The sequence below is a fragment of the Mobula birostris genome, chromosome 4 (assembly GCF_030028105.1).
Source record: "Mobula birostris isolate sMobBir1 chromosome 4, sMobBir1.hap1, whole genome shotgun sequence".
Classification (NCBI taxonomy): Eukaryota; Metazoa; Chordata; class Chondrichthyes; order Myliobatiformes; family Myliobatidae; genus Mobula; species Mobula birostris.
In genome coordinates, this window is record NC_092373.1 from 26,236,911 (window position 1) to 26,253,030 (window position 16,120).

Here is a 16,120-nt window from a genome sequence, read left to right on the forward strand (position 1 = left end):
AGTCCTGGGCCAGGCATTCCTAAAAATCAGTGGGAATGATATTTTTAACATTATGTTATTAAACAAAATGTTAGGCTGTGAAAATGCTCATCGATCCTCTTCCGTGCATTAGTTAATTTCTTGCACGTCAGATGTCAGCAATATGTCAAGAACAGATTTGAAGAAAGGGCATGGAATTGCCAATGTGAGGAGTAAAATTGTTGCAATTGCACATTGGTCAAAATTAATGATATACACTTGGTAAATTGTACACTAAATTATCATAATTCATTGAAACCTACTGAATATTGAAGTGAGCACAGCCTCAGAATACAAGGATGTCCATTTAGAACAGATGAGGAGGTATTTCTGTAGCTAGAGGGTAGTGAATCTGTGGAATTCATTGCCACAGACGGCCATGGAGACCAAGTCATCAGGTATATTTAAAGCGGAGGGTGATAGTTCTTGATTAGTAAGGGTGTCAAAGGTTATGAGGAGAAGGCAGGAGAATGTGGTTTAGAGGGAAAATAAATCAGCCATGATTCAATATTGGAGCAGACTCAATGAGACAAATGGCATAATTCTGATCCTATGTCTTATGGTCTTTTAACATGATTAGTACTTCGGGAGATAATTCTAATGTATTTTTGTAGCTATCACCCTTTCTGCAATCTATTTTGAAAGTGCTACAATACTATTTCAAGTTCTCATATGCCCTCTGATATTTATATCTAAATGCCAAACCACACCAGCACTTTAGGGAAAACATCTCTCCTTAGTTTCCACAAAAAAAAGATAGTTCAATTTTTTTTTAAAAAGATCCAGATATATTGTGGAAAAAGTTACATTTGGTTTGGAATAAATCTTTTGCTTTATTCAAATAAAAGGAAATTTACAAACAGCAATGACATCTAGGCAGCAGCAATGCCATATATCAATGGACTAAACTGGAAACCACAGAGTACAGATATTGCTTTCAAATGTATTCTTACAGACGAGAATCTCCAATTTCAATTCTGGAATGTAAAAGAAATTCCCAAGGATCAATACCCGAATAGCCCAGAAACATCAACAGCTGACATGAATACTCTCTATCTCATTGCTGTACTGAGTCGTCGTAATAGAATCGTCTAGCACAGAAACAGGCTATCTGGCCCACCATGTCCATCAATATTCATTCCATTTACCAGCTCTTGGCCCCACTTATGAAGCTCTAAACATGAAGCTCATACCCTCTCTCGATCTATTCTGTTTCCTTCAAAAAATCTATGCGTAGGAACACTCAACGCTGTTTGTTTTTTTCTAGTCTGAAATCTCACATTAAAGAGCACATTCGAGAGTCGCAATGGGAAAAGACTCCTCAGATAATCCGACTCCTTGTGTTATCTAGGTCCTATTTCGGGAACTAATCTCACCATTCTCTACCAGATCCCTTCATCTCCAGCCCTTTGCCTTTCCCACCCACCTGGCTTCACCCATCACTTAGCTATGCTCCTTCCCCTTGCCCTAACTTTTTATTCTGGCTTCCCCGTTCCTTTCCAGTCCTGAAGAAAGGTCCCTGCCCAAAATGTCCACTGTTTGTTCATTTCCATGGATGCTGCCTGACCTGATGAGTCCCTCCAGCATTTTGTGTGTTTTGCCTTACCATTATTCATTTTAGTAATCCCTCTATTCCAAGCTGAATCTGGAATGTATTACAATGAGTACTGCATGGGTCATTATTGTTACCCCATGCTTATCTCATTGCTGTACATTTGCAGAAAATTGAAAAGTCAAACATTTCTTAAATGATGAAAGATGGATCTGGATGCCTGCATGTCGATTCAGATTCAGTTATTTATCAGATATACATCAAACATACAGTGAAATAAAAAACATACAGTAAATCACTGAAAGCTACCATGTAGATGAAGCAATCAATTGGGAAGGCGTTTGTTAAAGGCGATTCCAGAACAGGAGTAGCATTACTGGATTACAAGGAGCCCTGGCTGGATTGCAGCTGGATCACCGTTTTGCCGCCTTACCCAAAGCTGGATATACTGTATTTGTGATGGAGGAAGTGCAATGAAGATTCGGCAGATTGATTCTTGAGAATGTGGGCTTTGACTAGCAGGAAAAAAATGAATCATTCTAGACTAGAGCTATATACTCTTGAATCTCAAAGGATTATAGCAATTTCAGTGAAACAAAACCCACAGGGGCTTTGACAGGGTAATATCGGAGACGTTACTTGGCACGACATTGTGAGCCGAAGAGCCTGTAATGTGCTGTGGATTTCTATGTTCTACGTTTCCCCTAGCCTGGCATCTAGAAAGAATCATAAAGTTTAAATTTGCTATGATCTGGGTGCAAAGAAATTTGTTCTTTCAAAGGGCAGTGTATGTGTGGAATTCATTTTTAGCAAAATGAGGTACAATAGTTCAATTCCTCTCACTTTAATGTTTCAGAGTAGTGTTCAAAATCGTCTTTGAAAGTATCTTGCCACTGCCAAAATCTTTCAGCGCTACCCTCCTTGGTAAAAACAAACTATATAAATAGTATATACCATACTGTTGACCTCTAATGCTTGGATCTTGAACATGGTGGAAGTGTGAGGTGAGACATGATCACGAACCGTTTTTTAATATCGGCGCAGGGGTTATTTTCTGGCGCGCACCGTATTTAAAAACAAAATTATACTGATAATTTTTATTAATTATGAATAACATAGCGAACCGTATTGATTGTGGACTTAATGTAAAAAGAAAAGATGCTGGAAATCTTCAGCAGTTCAGGAGCGCTTCTGCGTGGGCTTCCGCAGGTTCCAACCGGAGCCCGAATTGGTCTCTTATTTAGCGAGTCTCTCTCTACCAAGTAAAAGTGACCTTTCCATCTATGTGGGCTCCGAATGTTAGCCGCACGCGGAGGTTATGACCCTTAATTTTACAAACTAACAAACCTATTCTCTAACTGCAACCACTTCATAAACTGGCCTGCTGAGGTCACTCCGACGATCAAAGTAACAGTCTTGCAAACTAGTTTAAGTTCTGCGAGTTGGTTAAACGGGGAGACTTTCTGCCCAACAGCACGCATTCTTTAAAATAACGTAGCCAATGAAAAAAACGCGAAACCAAAGTAAATGCGTTTATTTAAAAAAAAAACTCTTACAACTTCTATCAACTAAATACTTTACTCCAGGTACAATGTGCACCTATGGCGTCGATAGGATGGGGATTCTCAAAGATTTTCGCTCAACTAGGCGTTTAAGCCAATTCTCCGCCTCCATCCCCGCCCCTAATCAGCCTGGGGTTGAGCCAAAGGTGGCAACCCGAAGTCTGCCGACGAATGTCTCCAAAGGGTGATGGAAAAACACCGCACTTCACATCTCTGAAGTCAGCCTCCTGTATAAAAGTCACCGACTTGGTTGTACTCTCTGCCGCATAACAAGCACTGCTCTTCCCGTTGCTCTGCGAATCAGAGAAAATCGAAACATTTTACCTCACTCAAATTAATTTTTAATTTGGATGTTTTTCTTTAAAGATCCACGCAGATAAAAGTTAATACGTTGCCATTTGTTAAAATCGTAACTAAAAGTGTTTTAAGACCTAGAGAAGAGGCGACTGCCCTGTGAAGGCGGCTTGCCTCCTCCCCCGAAGAACAAACGCGATATTCATGTGCAGCGAGCCAACTGCCTTCCTTCGGGGAATCGTAGAGGCGGCTCCAGAGACGACCCAGACCCTGTGCGAGTCTGACTGCGCCCCGGACTCTCCCTGCTAGGCTCCTGACCTGATTCACGTCGAGAAACATGAAACTCGCTGCTTACCTACTCTGCCTTTCGTGCGCGAGTCTGGTCTCAGGCCAGCTTTCCATCGGAAAAAGGTAAAACAAAAACTATTTCATAAACTTTTAGTTCTTAAACTGCCGTCTACTCTCGAACATCGGATGCCTGGTTTATTACAGCGGGAGAGACATTCCGGCGTTTGTTCATGTCATCCAGGGTAACGAGGCTGAAAATTTACTCCCTGCTATTCCGCACTGTCAGAATTAATAGATGATCCTTGTACTCGAGCACCTAAGATCAACTTGGTGACTGGTAAAACGCGCTGGAAGCTACTTACAATGTGGTAGCGTCAGGCAACCAACTATTCCCACATGGAGCTCCCGTTTTACTGTCCCACATCCACGCAGGAGTTTTACCCTGTGGCTTCACTGCTGCTTCTGGTCAGAGGTTTGCAGTCGTAAAACATGAGGGTCAGAAGAAGGCTTCAACATAAATAAATCATTGTCAAGTTCTCATGCGCGGGATTCCATTGTGGGAGAATAAATGCTAAAAAAAAATTGATTTGAAGTTTCATGTTTGAAACGGTGCTTCATGTGGTAAAGAACGTTTAGATTGAATGCGACCAGGGTATTTTGCATATTTTTGTATTATTGCATTACGGTATATTAGGCAAAGGTTCGCTGGTAATCGATGGCAGATTACTTTGGTGTAAAATCGTGCTGTAGTCTGCTTAATTGCTGTTTCATACTAACCGAGTGAGTTATGCCTCGCTTATTCGGACTACCACGCAAATTTGGGGGATTAAAATTGGATCTTGATTTTCAGATAATGGTGATGTATCAGTTAGTCTGTGAAATTAAACTGCCACAGTGAGACTTGCGAAGAAGAATCGCTTGAGATCAATGCTGCGATTGCTTAACTATTTCTGTCATATTCCTTTGTCCACCATTTTAGCTGAAGCGCTGCCCGCTAAGGTAGCCTTGAATAAGTTAACAAGTATCGTTAAAAGTAACCGCGTTCGGAATTTGAAAGGCGTGCACTGCGTTCAGGCAGTAATAGATGGGTTTATTTGGACGCTTCCTTACTGTGGAACTGAGGATTAATGACGCATGCCATTGAGTGATTTGTAAATCTGCCTGTCTTGTTGCCATTACCAGGAACTTTAAATGTGGAGGAGTTAAAAGCGGAGTGTCGGGTTTCATTGGAAGTGAGGGGTTCCCTGGACTCTACCCGGCCAACAGCAAATGCACATGGAAAATTACGGTATGCATCAAACGGATAACTTTATATTTTGAAGGTCGCAATGTATTTAAGCGTTTCATAGGAACAAATGTGACAAAATTAGTTAAAATCATTAAATAACTGCACCAATTAGTACATAAATCATGGCAGTAGCTGCCTCTATTGATGTGAGCTATTACTTAAATAAAGCTTTAAAGCCTGAAATGCAGACAGAATAGTATGAATTATATTCAAATGATGAAGCCATTTGTCTTCTGGTTGTTTTGGACTGAACTGGAACAGTCTACATTATTCTCAACGACTCCTCTTTCATGTGCCATTTCTGAAATGTTATTTTCAAATAGTATTCTAACCTCCTGACACCATCTCCACTTGAGCTAAACCATACAATTGTAAGATAGATGAAAATATTCTTCTAACTTGTGCATACTCCAATGTTGAAAGCCTTTGGCTGACTCACCATGCAGGAAAAAATATCTTTCACCAATTACTGTCTCAAAATCTTTGACTATCAAAACCCTTCTGGATCCCCATTGAATGATTTCTTGTTGGCTGAAAGAGAGAGTGCTCTGGGAATGAGTATGGGGTGGAAACTTTACCAGGGATATAATCCAATTTCACTCACTTTGCTTCCAAATATATGGTGATTTTCAACCAATACAGAAGAAAATATCTTCCACAGTGCCTTCACTGTGGAAGACACTAGCAGTGTGGCAGATGTTGTAGTGTGTGAAGGAAGAGAAGTGGGTGCAGTTTCTATTACAAACGAGAAGGTGCTCGAAAAGCTGAAAGACCTAGAAGACACCCAGACCAGAAGAACTGCAGCCTAGGGTTCTGAAAGAGGTAGTGTTGAGATTGTGGTGGCATTAGAAATGATCTTGCAAAAATCATTGGAGTCTGGCATGATGCCGGAAGACTGGAAATTTCCAAATGTCCCTCCACTCTTTAAGAAAGGAGGAAGGCAGCGGAAAGGAAATTACAGAGCAGTTAGCCTGACCTCAGTGTTTGGGAAGATGTCAGATTGTTAAGGATGAGGTTATGGAGTACTTGGTGACACAGGACAAGATAGGACAAAGTCAGATGGTTTCCTTCAGAGAAAATCCTGTCTGACGAACCTGTTGGAATTCTTTGAGTAGATTACAAGTAGGACAGATAAAGGGAATGCAGTGGATGTTGTATATTTGGACTTTCAGAAGGCCTTTGGCAAGGTGCCACATATGAGACTGCTTACCAAGTTAAGAGCCAATGGTATTACAGGAAAGTTACTGGCATGGTTAGAGGATTGGCTGATTGGAAGAAGGCAGCGAGTGGGAATAAAAGGATCCTTGTCTAGTGACTAGTGGTGTTGGGACAACTTCTTTTTATACTGTATACAAATGATTTAGATGATGAAGTAGATGGCTTTGTTGCCAAATTTGCAGATTGGTGGAGGGGCAGGTAGTGTTGAGGAAATAGGTAGGTTGCAGAAGTATTTAAGACAGATTAAGAGAATGGGAAATGAAATATATACATGGTCATGCTCTTTAGTAGTAGAGATAAATATGCGGACTATTTTCTAAATGGAGAGAATATCCAAAACGCTGAAATGCAAAGGGACTTGGGAGCCCTTGTGCAGAACACCAGGTTGAGTTGGTGGTGAAGAAGGCAAATGCAATGTATTCATTTCAATAAGTCTCCAATACAAGAGCAAGGATGTGATGCTGAGGCTTTATAAGGCACTGGTGAGGCCTCACCTTGAGTATTGTGAACAGTTTTGGACTCCTCATCTTAGAAGAGATGTGCTGGCATTGGAGAGGGTTCAGAGGCGGTTCATAAGGATGATTCCAGGAATGGAAGGGCTATTATAGGAGGAACTTTCAATGGCTCTGGGTCTGTACTTGCTGGAATTTAGAAGGATGAGGGGGATCTCAGTGAAATCTTTCAAATGTTGAAAGGACTAGACGGAGTAGATGTGGAAAGGATGTTTCCCATGGTAGGAGAGTCTAGGACAAGAGGGCACAGCCTCAGGATAGAGGGGCGTCCATTCAAAACAGAGATGTGAAGAGATTTCTTTAGCCAGAGGGTGGTAAATTTGTGGAATTTCTTGAAACATGCAGCTGTGGAGACCAGGTCATTAGTTGTATTTAAGGCAGACATTGATAAGTTTTTGATTGGACGCGGCATCAAAGGTTGCAGGGAGAAGGCCGGGAAATGGGGTTGAAGAGGAGGACAAAGGATCAGCTATGACTGAACGGCAGAGCAGACTCAAGAGGCTAAATGGCCTAATTCTGCTCCTATATCTTATGCATACATTATGCAGACTAGACCTGGATTCACACACCACTTCACTATAGCTAGGTAATGGTGGATTCTGGTTGGCAACTCCACCCACTGTCTGCTAATCAGTCCACCAAGAAGGCAGCTTTTGAAAATGTTTCATTCCAAGCAACTGTTTGAAGATATTGTAATTGGAAGTGTGCAAATTCAATTGAAATATGGCTCTTTGAGTTATCTTCCCACTTCTACAATGGACAGCATCCAACCAAGAAATCTCAACAAAATCTAGGCACTGTACTTACATACTTTAACTTCTATTTTCCATCCACTCTATATTTTTAAACCATTTAATTTTCTCCCCCCTATAGGTTCTTCCACACCATGTACCAAGGCTAAAGAGTGAGCAGGAGGCCTGGTTCCTCTTCTCTGCCAAAGCCGCTTTTGATCAGCTAGGAGGTATGCAAAAGTGGCCTGGGGTAATTTGCCCACTAACTTTCTCTCCATCAGCATATGACAATCAGCCTTCCCTTTACAGCCTCCCTAATAGTCAAATAAGTGCTAAAAATATTACCCCCTCGTTATTCCCTTGTTTTAAGGGATTTTTGCTTTGAAAGATTGGCATCTCTGCTTTCAGTATTCAAATGAATCTCTGACATAAAGGAACCAGATGTAAGGTGCAAGTACCAGCCCCAGGGAAGAACCTTTACCCTGAAATACTGACTGACTGACTGACTTCTGTTTTTCTATAGGTGCTGCCTATCCTGCTGGGCTTTTCCAGGTCTTTTAGGGCCTTGTTCTTTTCATGTTTTATTCCAACTCCTTACAAGTTCCAAAGGCAGAGCTCAGGGGCACAGAAAAATAAAATGTGTCTCTTGGGCCTTCTAGCTAGGACATGTAGTAGAAAAGAACAATAAAAAGGAAAGAGTTTGGCAAGGCCCCTCCTCAAAATTTCAGTAGCATTGTGTACGTGACTAGATATACATTTAATACACAATTGTGGTTTTTTTTCCACAGTATGTAAATTGAGTGGTTGTGACAGGGTGTGGGGGGATACCGTATATTCACCATAGACCCCATTGGCTCAAAGTCGTACAAAATCAGAAACTACTGGACCTGCATATTAGATAAATTGTAATTATAAGCACTATGTTTGGGTATGACGATTTTTCAGAAAGCTAAATTAATGCATTGATTGTAAATACTCAGAATCACACCTAATACATTTAAATTTATTCTGGCCTTAATATTTAATGTTTTTCTTTTATCTTAGAACAGTGGACTCCAGTTTATTGAGACACATTTGGACCAGTACATTGTGGCCCAATTAAGTGGCTGCCCCAATTAGCTGAAATTTCATGGAAAGTTGTTTTTAAAAAAAAGAGACAAACTTGCCACTTAACTGAGTAATAATGTGTGTACTTAAATAAAATACAGAATTAGAATATTACCAATAACTCTACATTACTATAAATCTGAGTATTAGTTCCTAATAGTTATCAACAGAGGAATTCATCCAGTATGTGCTTCAGTGTTCTTTTGATAAGACTGCAAATGAACAGAATGAATGCAGACATCTAGTGCAGATAATGGACTGCCATCGTACAATGTTTTTAACAATTGCATCCTCCAAATTTTCATTGTCACTGTAACTTTCAAGGTGATTGCCGATACCATCAAATTCGTCATAAGTCCTAACTTGTTGAAGTAGTGAAATCATTTCATTTTCACTTTGAACTGTTTACGTCATCTCCAAGCCTGCATGCTTGAAACCGTGGTAAGTATGGCGGTCACTCTCCTCCTCTATCAGATTCCATTCTTCTCCAGCCCTTTACCAACCACCAATCTGGCTTCCCCTATCACCTTCCAGCTAGTCCCCTTACCCCACCTTTTTATTCTAGCATTTTCCCCTTTCCTTTTCAGTCTTGAAGAAGGGCCTCGGCCCTAAATATTGATTGCTTATTCCCTTCTATAGATACTGCTGATCTACTGAGTCCCTCGAGCATTTTGTGTGTGTTGCTCCGAAATGTCTCATTGCTTATTTCTCACCAACTATCAGTAGCGAAAGTTACTGCTATTTGAACACAAACACATGCAATTGATACTATTTAAAAACCGTTTGCTCTAAGTATGGTGTAGCATCTAATGGCCACACAAGTGCACACATCTGAGGCAAGTTAGAAACTGTTCGGCAACAGCCTCCTGTCCCAGTTAAGTGCTTAGTGTCCCAAATAAAGGAAATCCTTCCTATTTTTTTTTCAATTAGTTTTTGTTTTTTTAAGAGTTGTCCCAAATAAGTAGCTGCCTCAAATTAACTGATGGCCCAATTAACCGGAATCCACTGTACTGTACTCATTTGATATCCAGCCTCATCTTTTCAGCCAGGATACCAATTTACGGAACATTTTAACCCAGGAAATTATAGACCAGCAAACTGTTGGAGAGGATCCTGAGAGGCTGGATTTATGAGCATTTGGAGAGACATAATCTGATTAGGGATAGTCAGCATGGTTTTGTCTAGGGCACGTCGTGCCTTACAAACCTGATTGAATTCTTTGAGGATCTAACAAAACACATTGATGAAGGTAGAGCAATGAATATAGTGTACATGGATTTCAGTAAGGCATATGATTAGGTTCATTCAGAAAGTAATGAGGCATGGGATCCAAGGAGACCTTGCTTTGTGGATCCAGAATTGGCTTGACCACAGAAGGCAAAGGGTGGTTGTGGATGGTTTGTATTCTGCATGGAGGACTGTGACCAGTGGTGTTCTGCATGGATCTGTTCTGGAACCCCTCCTCTTTGTGATTTTTACAAGTGACCTGGATGAGGAAGTAGAAGGGTGGGTTAGTAAGTTTGCTGATGACACAAAGGATGTGGGTATTGTGGATAGTCTGGAGGGTCGTCAGAGTTTACAGCGGGACATCGATAGGATGCAGGACTAGGCTGAGAAGTGGCAGATGGAGTTCAACCCAGATAAGTGTGTAGTGGTTCATTCTGGTGGGCCAACTTTGAAGACAGAATATAATATTAATGGTAAGACTCTTGGCAGTGTGGAGGATCAGCGAGATCTTGGGGTCCATATCCACAGGACACTTAAAGCTGCTGTTCAGGTTGACAGTGTTGTTAAGAGGGCATATGGGCTGTGTTTGCCTTTGTTATCTGTGGGATGGAGTTCAAGAGCCATGAGGTAATGTTACAGCTATATAAGACCTTGGTTAAACCCCATTTGGAGTACTGTGTTCAGTTCTGCTCACCTCATTGCAGAAAGGATGTGGATACTATAGAGCGGGTGCAGAGGAGATTTACAAGAATGTTGCTTGGATTGGAGAGTCTGCCTTATGAGAATAGGTTGAGTGAATGTGGCCTTTTCTCCTTAGAGCGGTGGAGGATGGGAGGTGACCTGATAAAGGTGTATAAGATGATGAGAGTCATTGAGCGCATGGATAGCCAGAGGCTTTTCCCCAGGCCTGAAATGGCTAACACGAGCGGGTATAGTTTTAAGGTGTTTGGAAGTTGGCACAAGGGGGATGTCAGGGGTAAGTTTTTCACACAAAGAGTGGTGGGTGCGTGGAATGCACTGCCAATGAAGATGGTAGAGGCTGATACAATAGGGTCTTTTAAGAGACTCTTGGATAGGTACTTAAGCTTAGAAAAATAGAGAGCTATGCAATAGGGAAATTCTAGGCAGCTTCTGGAGTAGGTTACATGGTCAGCACAACATTGTGAGTCAAAGGGCCTGTAATGTGCTGTAGATTTCTATGTCTATGTCTATTCTAACATCCACCAACAGCATGCCTGCACAGAAAGAACATGTAACATCAAACAATCTGCTGAAGAAATTCAAGTGGGTCGAGCAGCATCTGTAGGGGTGGGGTGCAGGGAAAGGAAGAAGTTGTTGACAATTCATGTTGAAATTGCTCCATCAGGCTTATCAAGCGGACTTGAGAATGAGAAGGCAGGGTGCCGCTCTAGGCTGACCTAAAAGGGTGATGGCCTCGGGTGGATCATGTAGGGTGAACCAGGAGCAAGGATGGACAGAATAAAGGGCAACTAAAAGTGGGCCAATCAATGTGAGGAGCTACAGGCTATCTCAGATAAGGCTTGTTTCTGTGCTTTATGATACTCTGATTCTGATTCTTTATAAAACTTGGAATTATCATAAATGGAGCAGATAAAACTAATCAGCTGTAACAGGCCAGCAGAAGAGTAGCATTTGCCATTTATGCAGAGATAATTTTCACAGAAAGAATGGGAAAAGGCAACGTGGACTTGCTGAGTTCTAAGGGTGTTTGTAGACAGAGAAACTTGGTGGTAGATGGGGAGATTCATGAACGCGTCAACTAACTTTGCAGAGCATATTAAGAGTGGTTAGCAAAATATGGAAATTTGGACTTAAGTAGAGGTATTAAATATAGAACAGAAAATATAGTAAAAGACTTTATGTTTGGCAGCAACTCTGGCGAAAGAAACCCTTTATACTCAATCTTTAATAAGGGCTATTAAGGCTACTCGTAGAATATTTGATCAGCTTCTGTTATTAGTATAGAACAGCATTTATGCAACTACAGCATCTGGATATCAATGGCTGAGACCACTTTTTAAGAAAAGAAAAGCAAATTGGAGCAGAAAGGTTTGGAGGAATATGGGTCAAATGCAAGCAAATGGGACTTGCTTAGATGGGCATCTTGTTTGGTGTAGACTAGTTGGGCGAAAGGGTCTATTTCCATGCTGCATAACTCTATAACCTGCTGAGTTCCTCCAGCAGATTGTTTGTTTCTGCAGGTGAGAGGTGACCTGATAAAGGTGTATAAGATGATGAGAGGCATTGATCATGTGGATAGTCAGAGGCCTTTTCTCAGGGCTGAAATGGCTGCCACAAGAGGACACAGGTTTAAAGTGCTGGGGAGTAGGTAGAGAGGAGAAGTCGGGTAAATTTTTTACGCAGAGAGTCGTGAGAGCGTAGAATGGGCTGCTGGCAACTGTGGTAGAGGCGGATTTGATACGGTCTTTTGGAATGGTACATGGACCTTGGAAAAATAGAGGGCTATGGGTAACCCTAGTAATTTCTAAGGTAGGGAAATGTTCGGCACAACTCTGTGGGCCGAAGGGCCTGTATTGTGCTGCCGGTTTTCTATGTTCCTGTGTAGATTCCAGCATCTTGCAGTCCCTTACACCTCCACAAAGGACTTTTTATGTCTTTCACAGCCAGCGATTGTCCCAAAGCATCTCACAGTAATATAGTGCATTTTTCAAGTACAGTTACTGTTGTGATTGTGCACTTTCATTTGTGGAACGTAGGAATTGTCCCCCTCTAACTGCACCTAAAATGAATTAAAAGTCAATCGCATTACATGTAGTTCAGTCTGGGTGAAGATGGCAGATTTCATCCCCCCAAGGACATTTATTATTAAACCAGATGGGTTTTCGTGATCATTTGAGTTTTATGATCACCGTTACTGATATTAACATTTATACTTCAGATTTATTTTAACTTCTTCGGTTTAATTTTCCCAGATGTTGTGGTGGGACTTAAATTCCACATTAACTGTCAAAACCTTTCAATGGTAATTTAGTAATTTAATCCCTCTACAAGAGGAAATGTGCAGTTAATTTACATTTAATTTTTGGATAGCTCCCTATTTCTTTTTCAAAATAATGCCTTGGGTTCTTTTAAGTGTATCTGAGAGGACAGAAAGGATATTGACTAACATCTCAGCAAATGAATGTGTAGAACTCCCTCAGTACTGCACAGGCATGTAAGCATAGGTTTCAAAGGTACATTTAATGTCAGAGAAATGTATACAATATACATCCTGAAATGCTTTTTGTTCACAACCATCCACAAAAGCAGAGGAGTGCTCCCAAACAATGAATGACAGTTAAATGTTAGAACCCCAAAGTACCCCCCCACCCCCGCCGGCTCCCCTCCCTCCCATGTGTAAGCGGCAGCAAACAATGATCCCCCCCCTCCACCAGCAAAAAAAAGCATTGGCACCCACCACCGAGCACTCAGGTGTGCAGCAAAGCAACATCAAATATACAGACTTGCAGTACCCCAAAGACTACTCGTTCACCTGGTATTCAACATACCACAGGCGCTCTCTCTCTCTTTAAGGGAAAAAGAGGTGTCCCCATTTCACAGCGAGAGGGGAGACACAACAAACAACTTGCTGGTTTATGATGGTAAAATTGCTTTCCGTCGCTTTTTCCGAACTCTGTGCCCAAAAGTCTTGGGTCTCTGGGCACACAGCCATAGATCTTCCGACTCCCACGACACACCGATCTCCTGCCGGGACACCAACCTTCAATCTGTCTGTCTCCAGAACCATGAGATCTCAGCCCTCCGAAGGCGATCTTAACTCTTAGGCTGCGTCCTAGGCATGTCGAATAATGGCCGGTCGTGAAACCCCAAGAGTGATTCCCATTCCCGCAAAGAAGATTTTTGTGGTAGAGTCCAAAATAGGATTTGAACCTGCTATCCTTTGACTCTAATGCTACAAATTAAGACATAGTAGATCTCCACAGAGAAATTTAAATCTGTTGAAAACTCTTATGTGAAGACGTGACAAAGTATATTGTTGATGAGTTTTTTCCTTTTTCCATCATTATGTTATGGCCTTAACATTCTTTTTCGTCTTGGAAGACAGCAAACAGACTTGTTCCATTCCAGTTATTTTTCTTAATCAATGACTCATGTTAAAGGTTTGTTCCAAGGACTCCCACGGCTCACTGGTTCCTTGCCCATCAAAATTTCTGGGAAATCTAGCTCAAAAACAAAATCCTCCCCATCGATTTGTTAAAAGTATATAAAGAAAACTAAAAAATGTATAGTGTGACAGTTTTACCTTTTTGCAGTTATTCCTAATCATTGGATAAACTAGGATAATTACTGAGAAAAGGCAACAGATTGCAGAATTATGATCACTGTCCAAAGTAAGGTTCTTTTATTTAAAGTGAGAGTGGATTAATTCTGTGCATTGATTAACTGAGCTATCTTTAGCCTAAGCAGAGTTATCTCAGGGGTGAGAATGGGTCTGGTATTCATTGTTTACCAGAGGAAACTAGGAACCACTCTTCAAAAGCTGCTGACAAAGGGTTAGACTTGCATCTGCATAAGATTAAATGGTTACATATCGTAATATGAAACAATTGCATTAAATGGCAAGAGTCCAGGTTCAGATGGAATAGGTAATGAGTTTTATAAGAAGTTTAGTGACTTATTAGTACCTTATATGGTATGTATAGCAAGTCATTTGAAATTGGCAGGTTACCCCAAACCCTGAATGAGGCCATTATCATGGTTATTCCAAAGAAGGACAAAGACCCAGAGGAGGTAGGATCTTATAGACCGATTTCACTGCTAAATTCGGATCAGAAAATTTTGGCTAAAATGCTGGCAAGGAGACTCGGTCAGCAGATAAATAAATTGGTACACTCAGATCAAACAGGGTTTACTCTTAAGAGGAATTCTTTCCATAACATCAGGCGCCTTCTTAATATAATGCATTCTCCAAAACATCGTAAGGAAGACCTTATAATAAGTTTAGATGCTGAGAAAGCATTCAACCAAGTGGAATGGCAATACTTCTATGAGGTTTTGAACAAATTTGGAATGGGAGACAAATTTATAACTTGGATTAAGCTACTGTACAGTAACCCTAGTGCTGAAATACTAACTAATTAGACCCTCTCGGAACCATTCAGTTTGCACGGGCACAAGACAGGGCTGTGTATTAAGTCCCTTATTGTTTGCGTTGGCCCTGGAACCACTGGTGGAGACTATACGTTCTCACCCCGAAATTTATGGGTACAATACAGAATATACTATCAATAAAATTTCCCTTTATGCGGACGATGTTTTGTTTGTAACAAAACCATATATTACTATTCCAGTCTTGCTGGAAATAGTCAATTTATTTGACACCTTCTCGGGGTATAAGATTAATTGGGGGAAAGAGAATTATTCCCAGTCCGAGTAGAAGAACAGGAGGGGCTTAAACAATTTCCATTCAAAATAACCCTTGAGAAGTTTACTTACCTTGGAATTGTAATAACCAAAAGGTATAGTTCTCTATTTGAAGCAAATTTTATCCCTCTAATTGAAAAGATTAAAAAGAAAATAGAATTTTGGAAGACACTCCCAATTTCTTTAGTGGGTAGAGTAAGTGCAGTCAAGATCTTTCTTCCCCAACTGCTCTATCTATTTGAGAACCTGCCCCTCTATCTTACCAAAACCTTTTTTAAAGGATTAGATTTGATAATTCTACCTTTTATATGGAATTATAAAGCCCATTAAATTAGGAAAGAACATCTCTGCAAGAATAAGACTAGTGGGGGGCTGGCACTACCCAACTTTATTTTTTATTACTGGGCTGCTAACGTTAGCCATATAGCATACTGGATAGATGATACAGTTGTACTTCCCGGATGGTTGGAGATGGAACGTGAGGATTGCCTACCATATTCCATAGGGGCAATCATTATGTCCCCTATTCGGTTAAATAAAGCCTGTTATAGAGGCAATCCCATTATGCATAGCACCATACAGATGTGGAGACAAATAGGGAAGCATTTGAAACTCAGAACATTATCTTTTCTTGTACCTATATCAGCGAACCCCTCTTTTATCCCCTCATGTATAGATGGGGCCTTTGATGCATGGCAAGAATCAGGGATATGCAATGTTGGAGACTTATACATACAAGGGATTTTTGCGTCATTTCGGCAGCTCAAGATTCAGATTGCAAAAGAGTATTTTTTTCAGGTATCTCCAGCTAAGACAATACAGTATATAAGATCTCATCTTTCTAGTTTTGAGACGGCAGAACCTGATAAATTAGATAATCATTTAAGATCATGTTTAGGGACAGAACACATCAGCAC

General features: G+C 40.8%; 1 protein-coding gene across 1 annotated transcript in view; it reads left to right on the forward strand.

The window, feature by feature from the left end:
* Nucleotides 1–3,304: 3,304 nt before the first annotated feature.
* Nucleotides 3,305–16,120, forward strand: part of pcolce2b (procollagen C-endopeptidase enhancer 2b) — a 45,631-nt gene continuing 32,815 nt past the window's right edge. Inside the window, exons 1-2 of the mRNA XM_072254506.1 lie at nucleotides 3,305–3,837; nucleotides 4,897–5,002. Coding sequence (XP_072110607.1) covers nucleotides 3,764–3,837; nucleotides 4,897–5,002 — 180 coding nt within the window. The 5' untranslated portion in view covers nucleotides 3,305–3,763. The remainder of the gene's footprint in view (nucleotides 3,838–4,896; nucleotides 5,003–16,120) is intronic.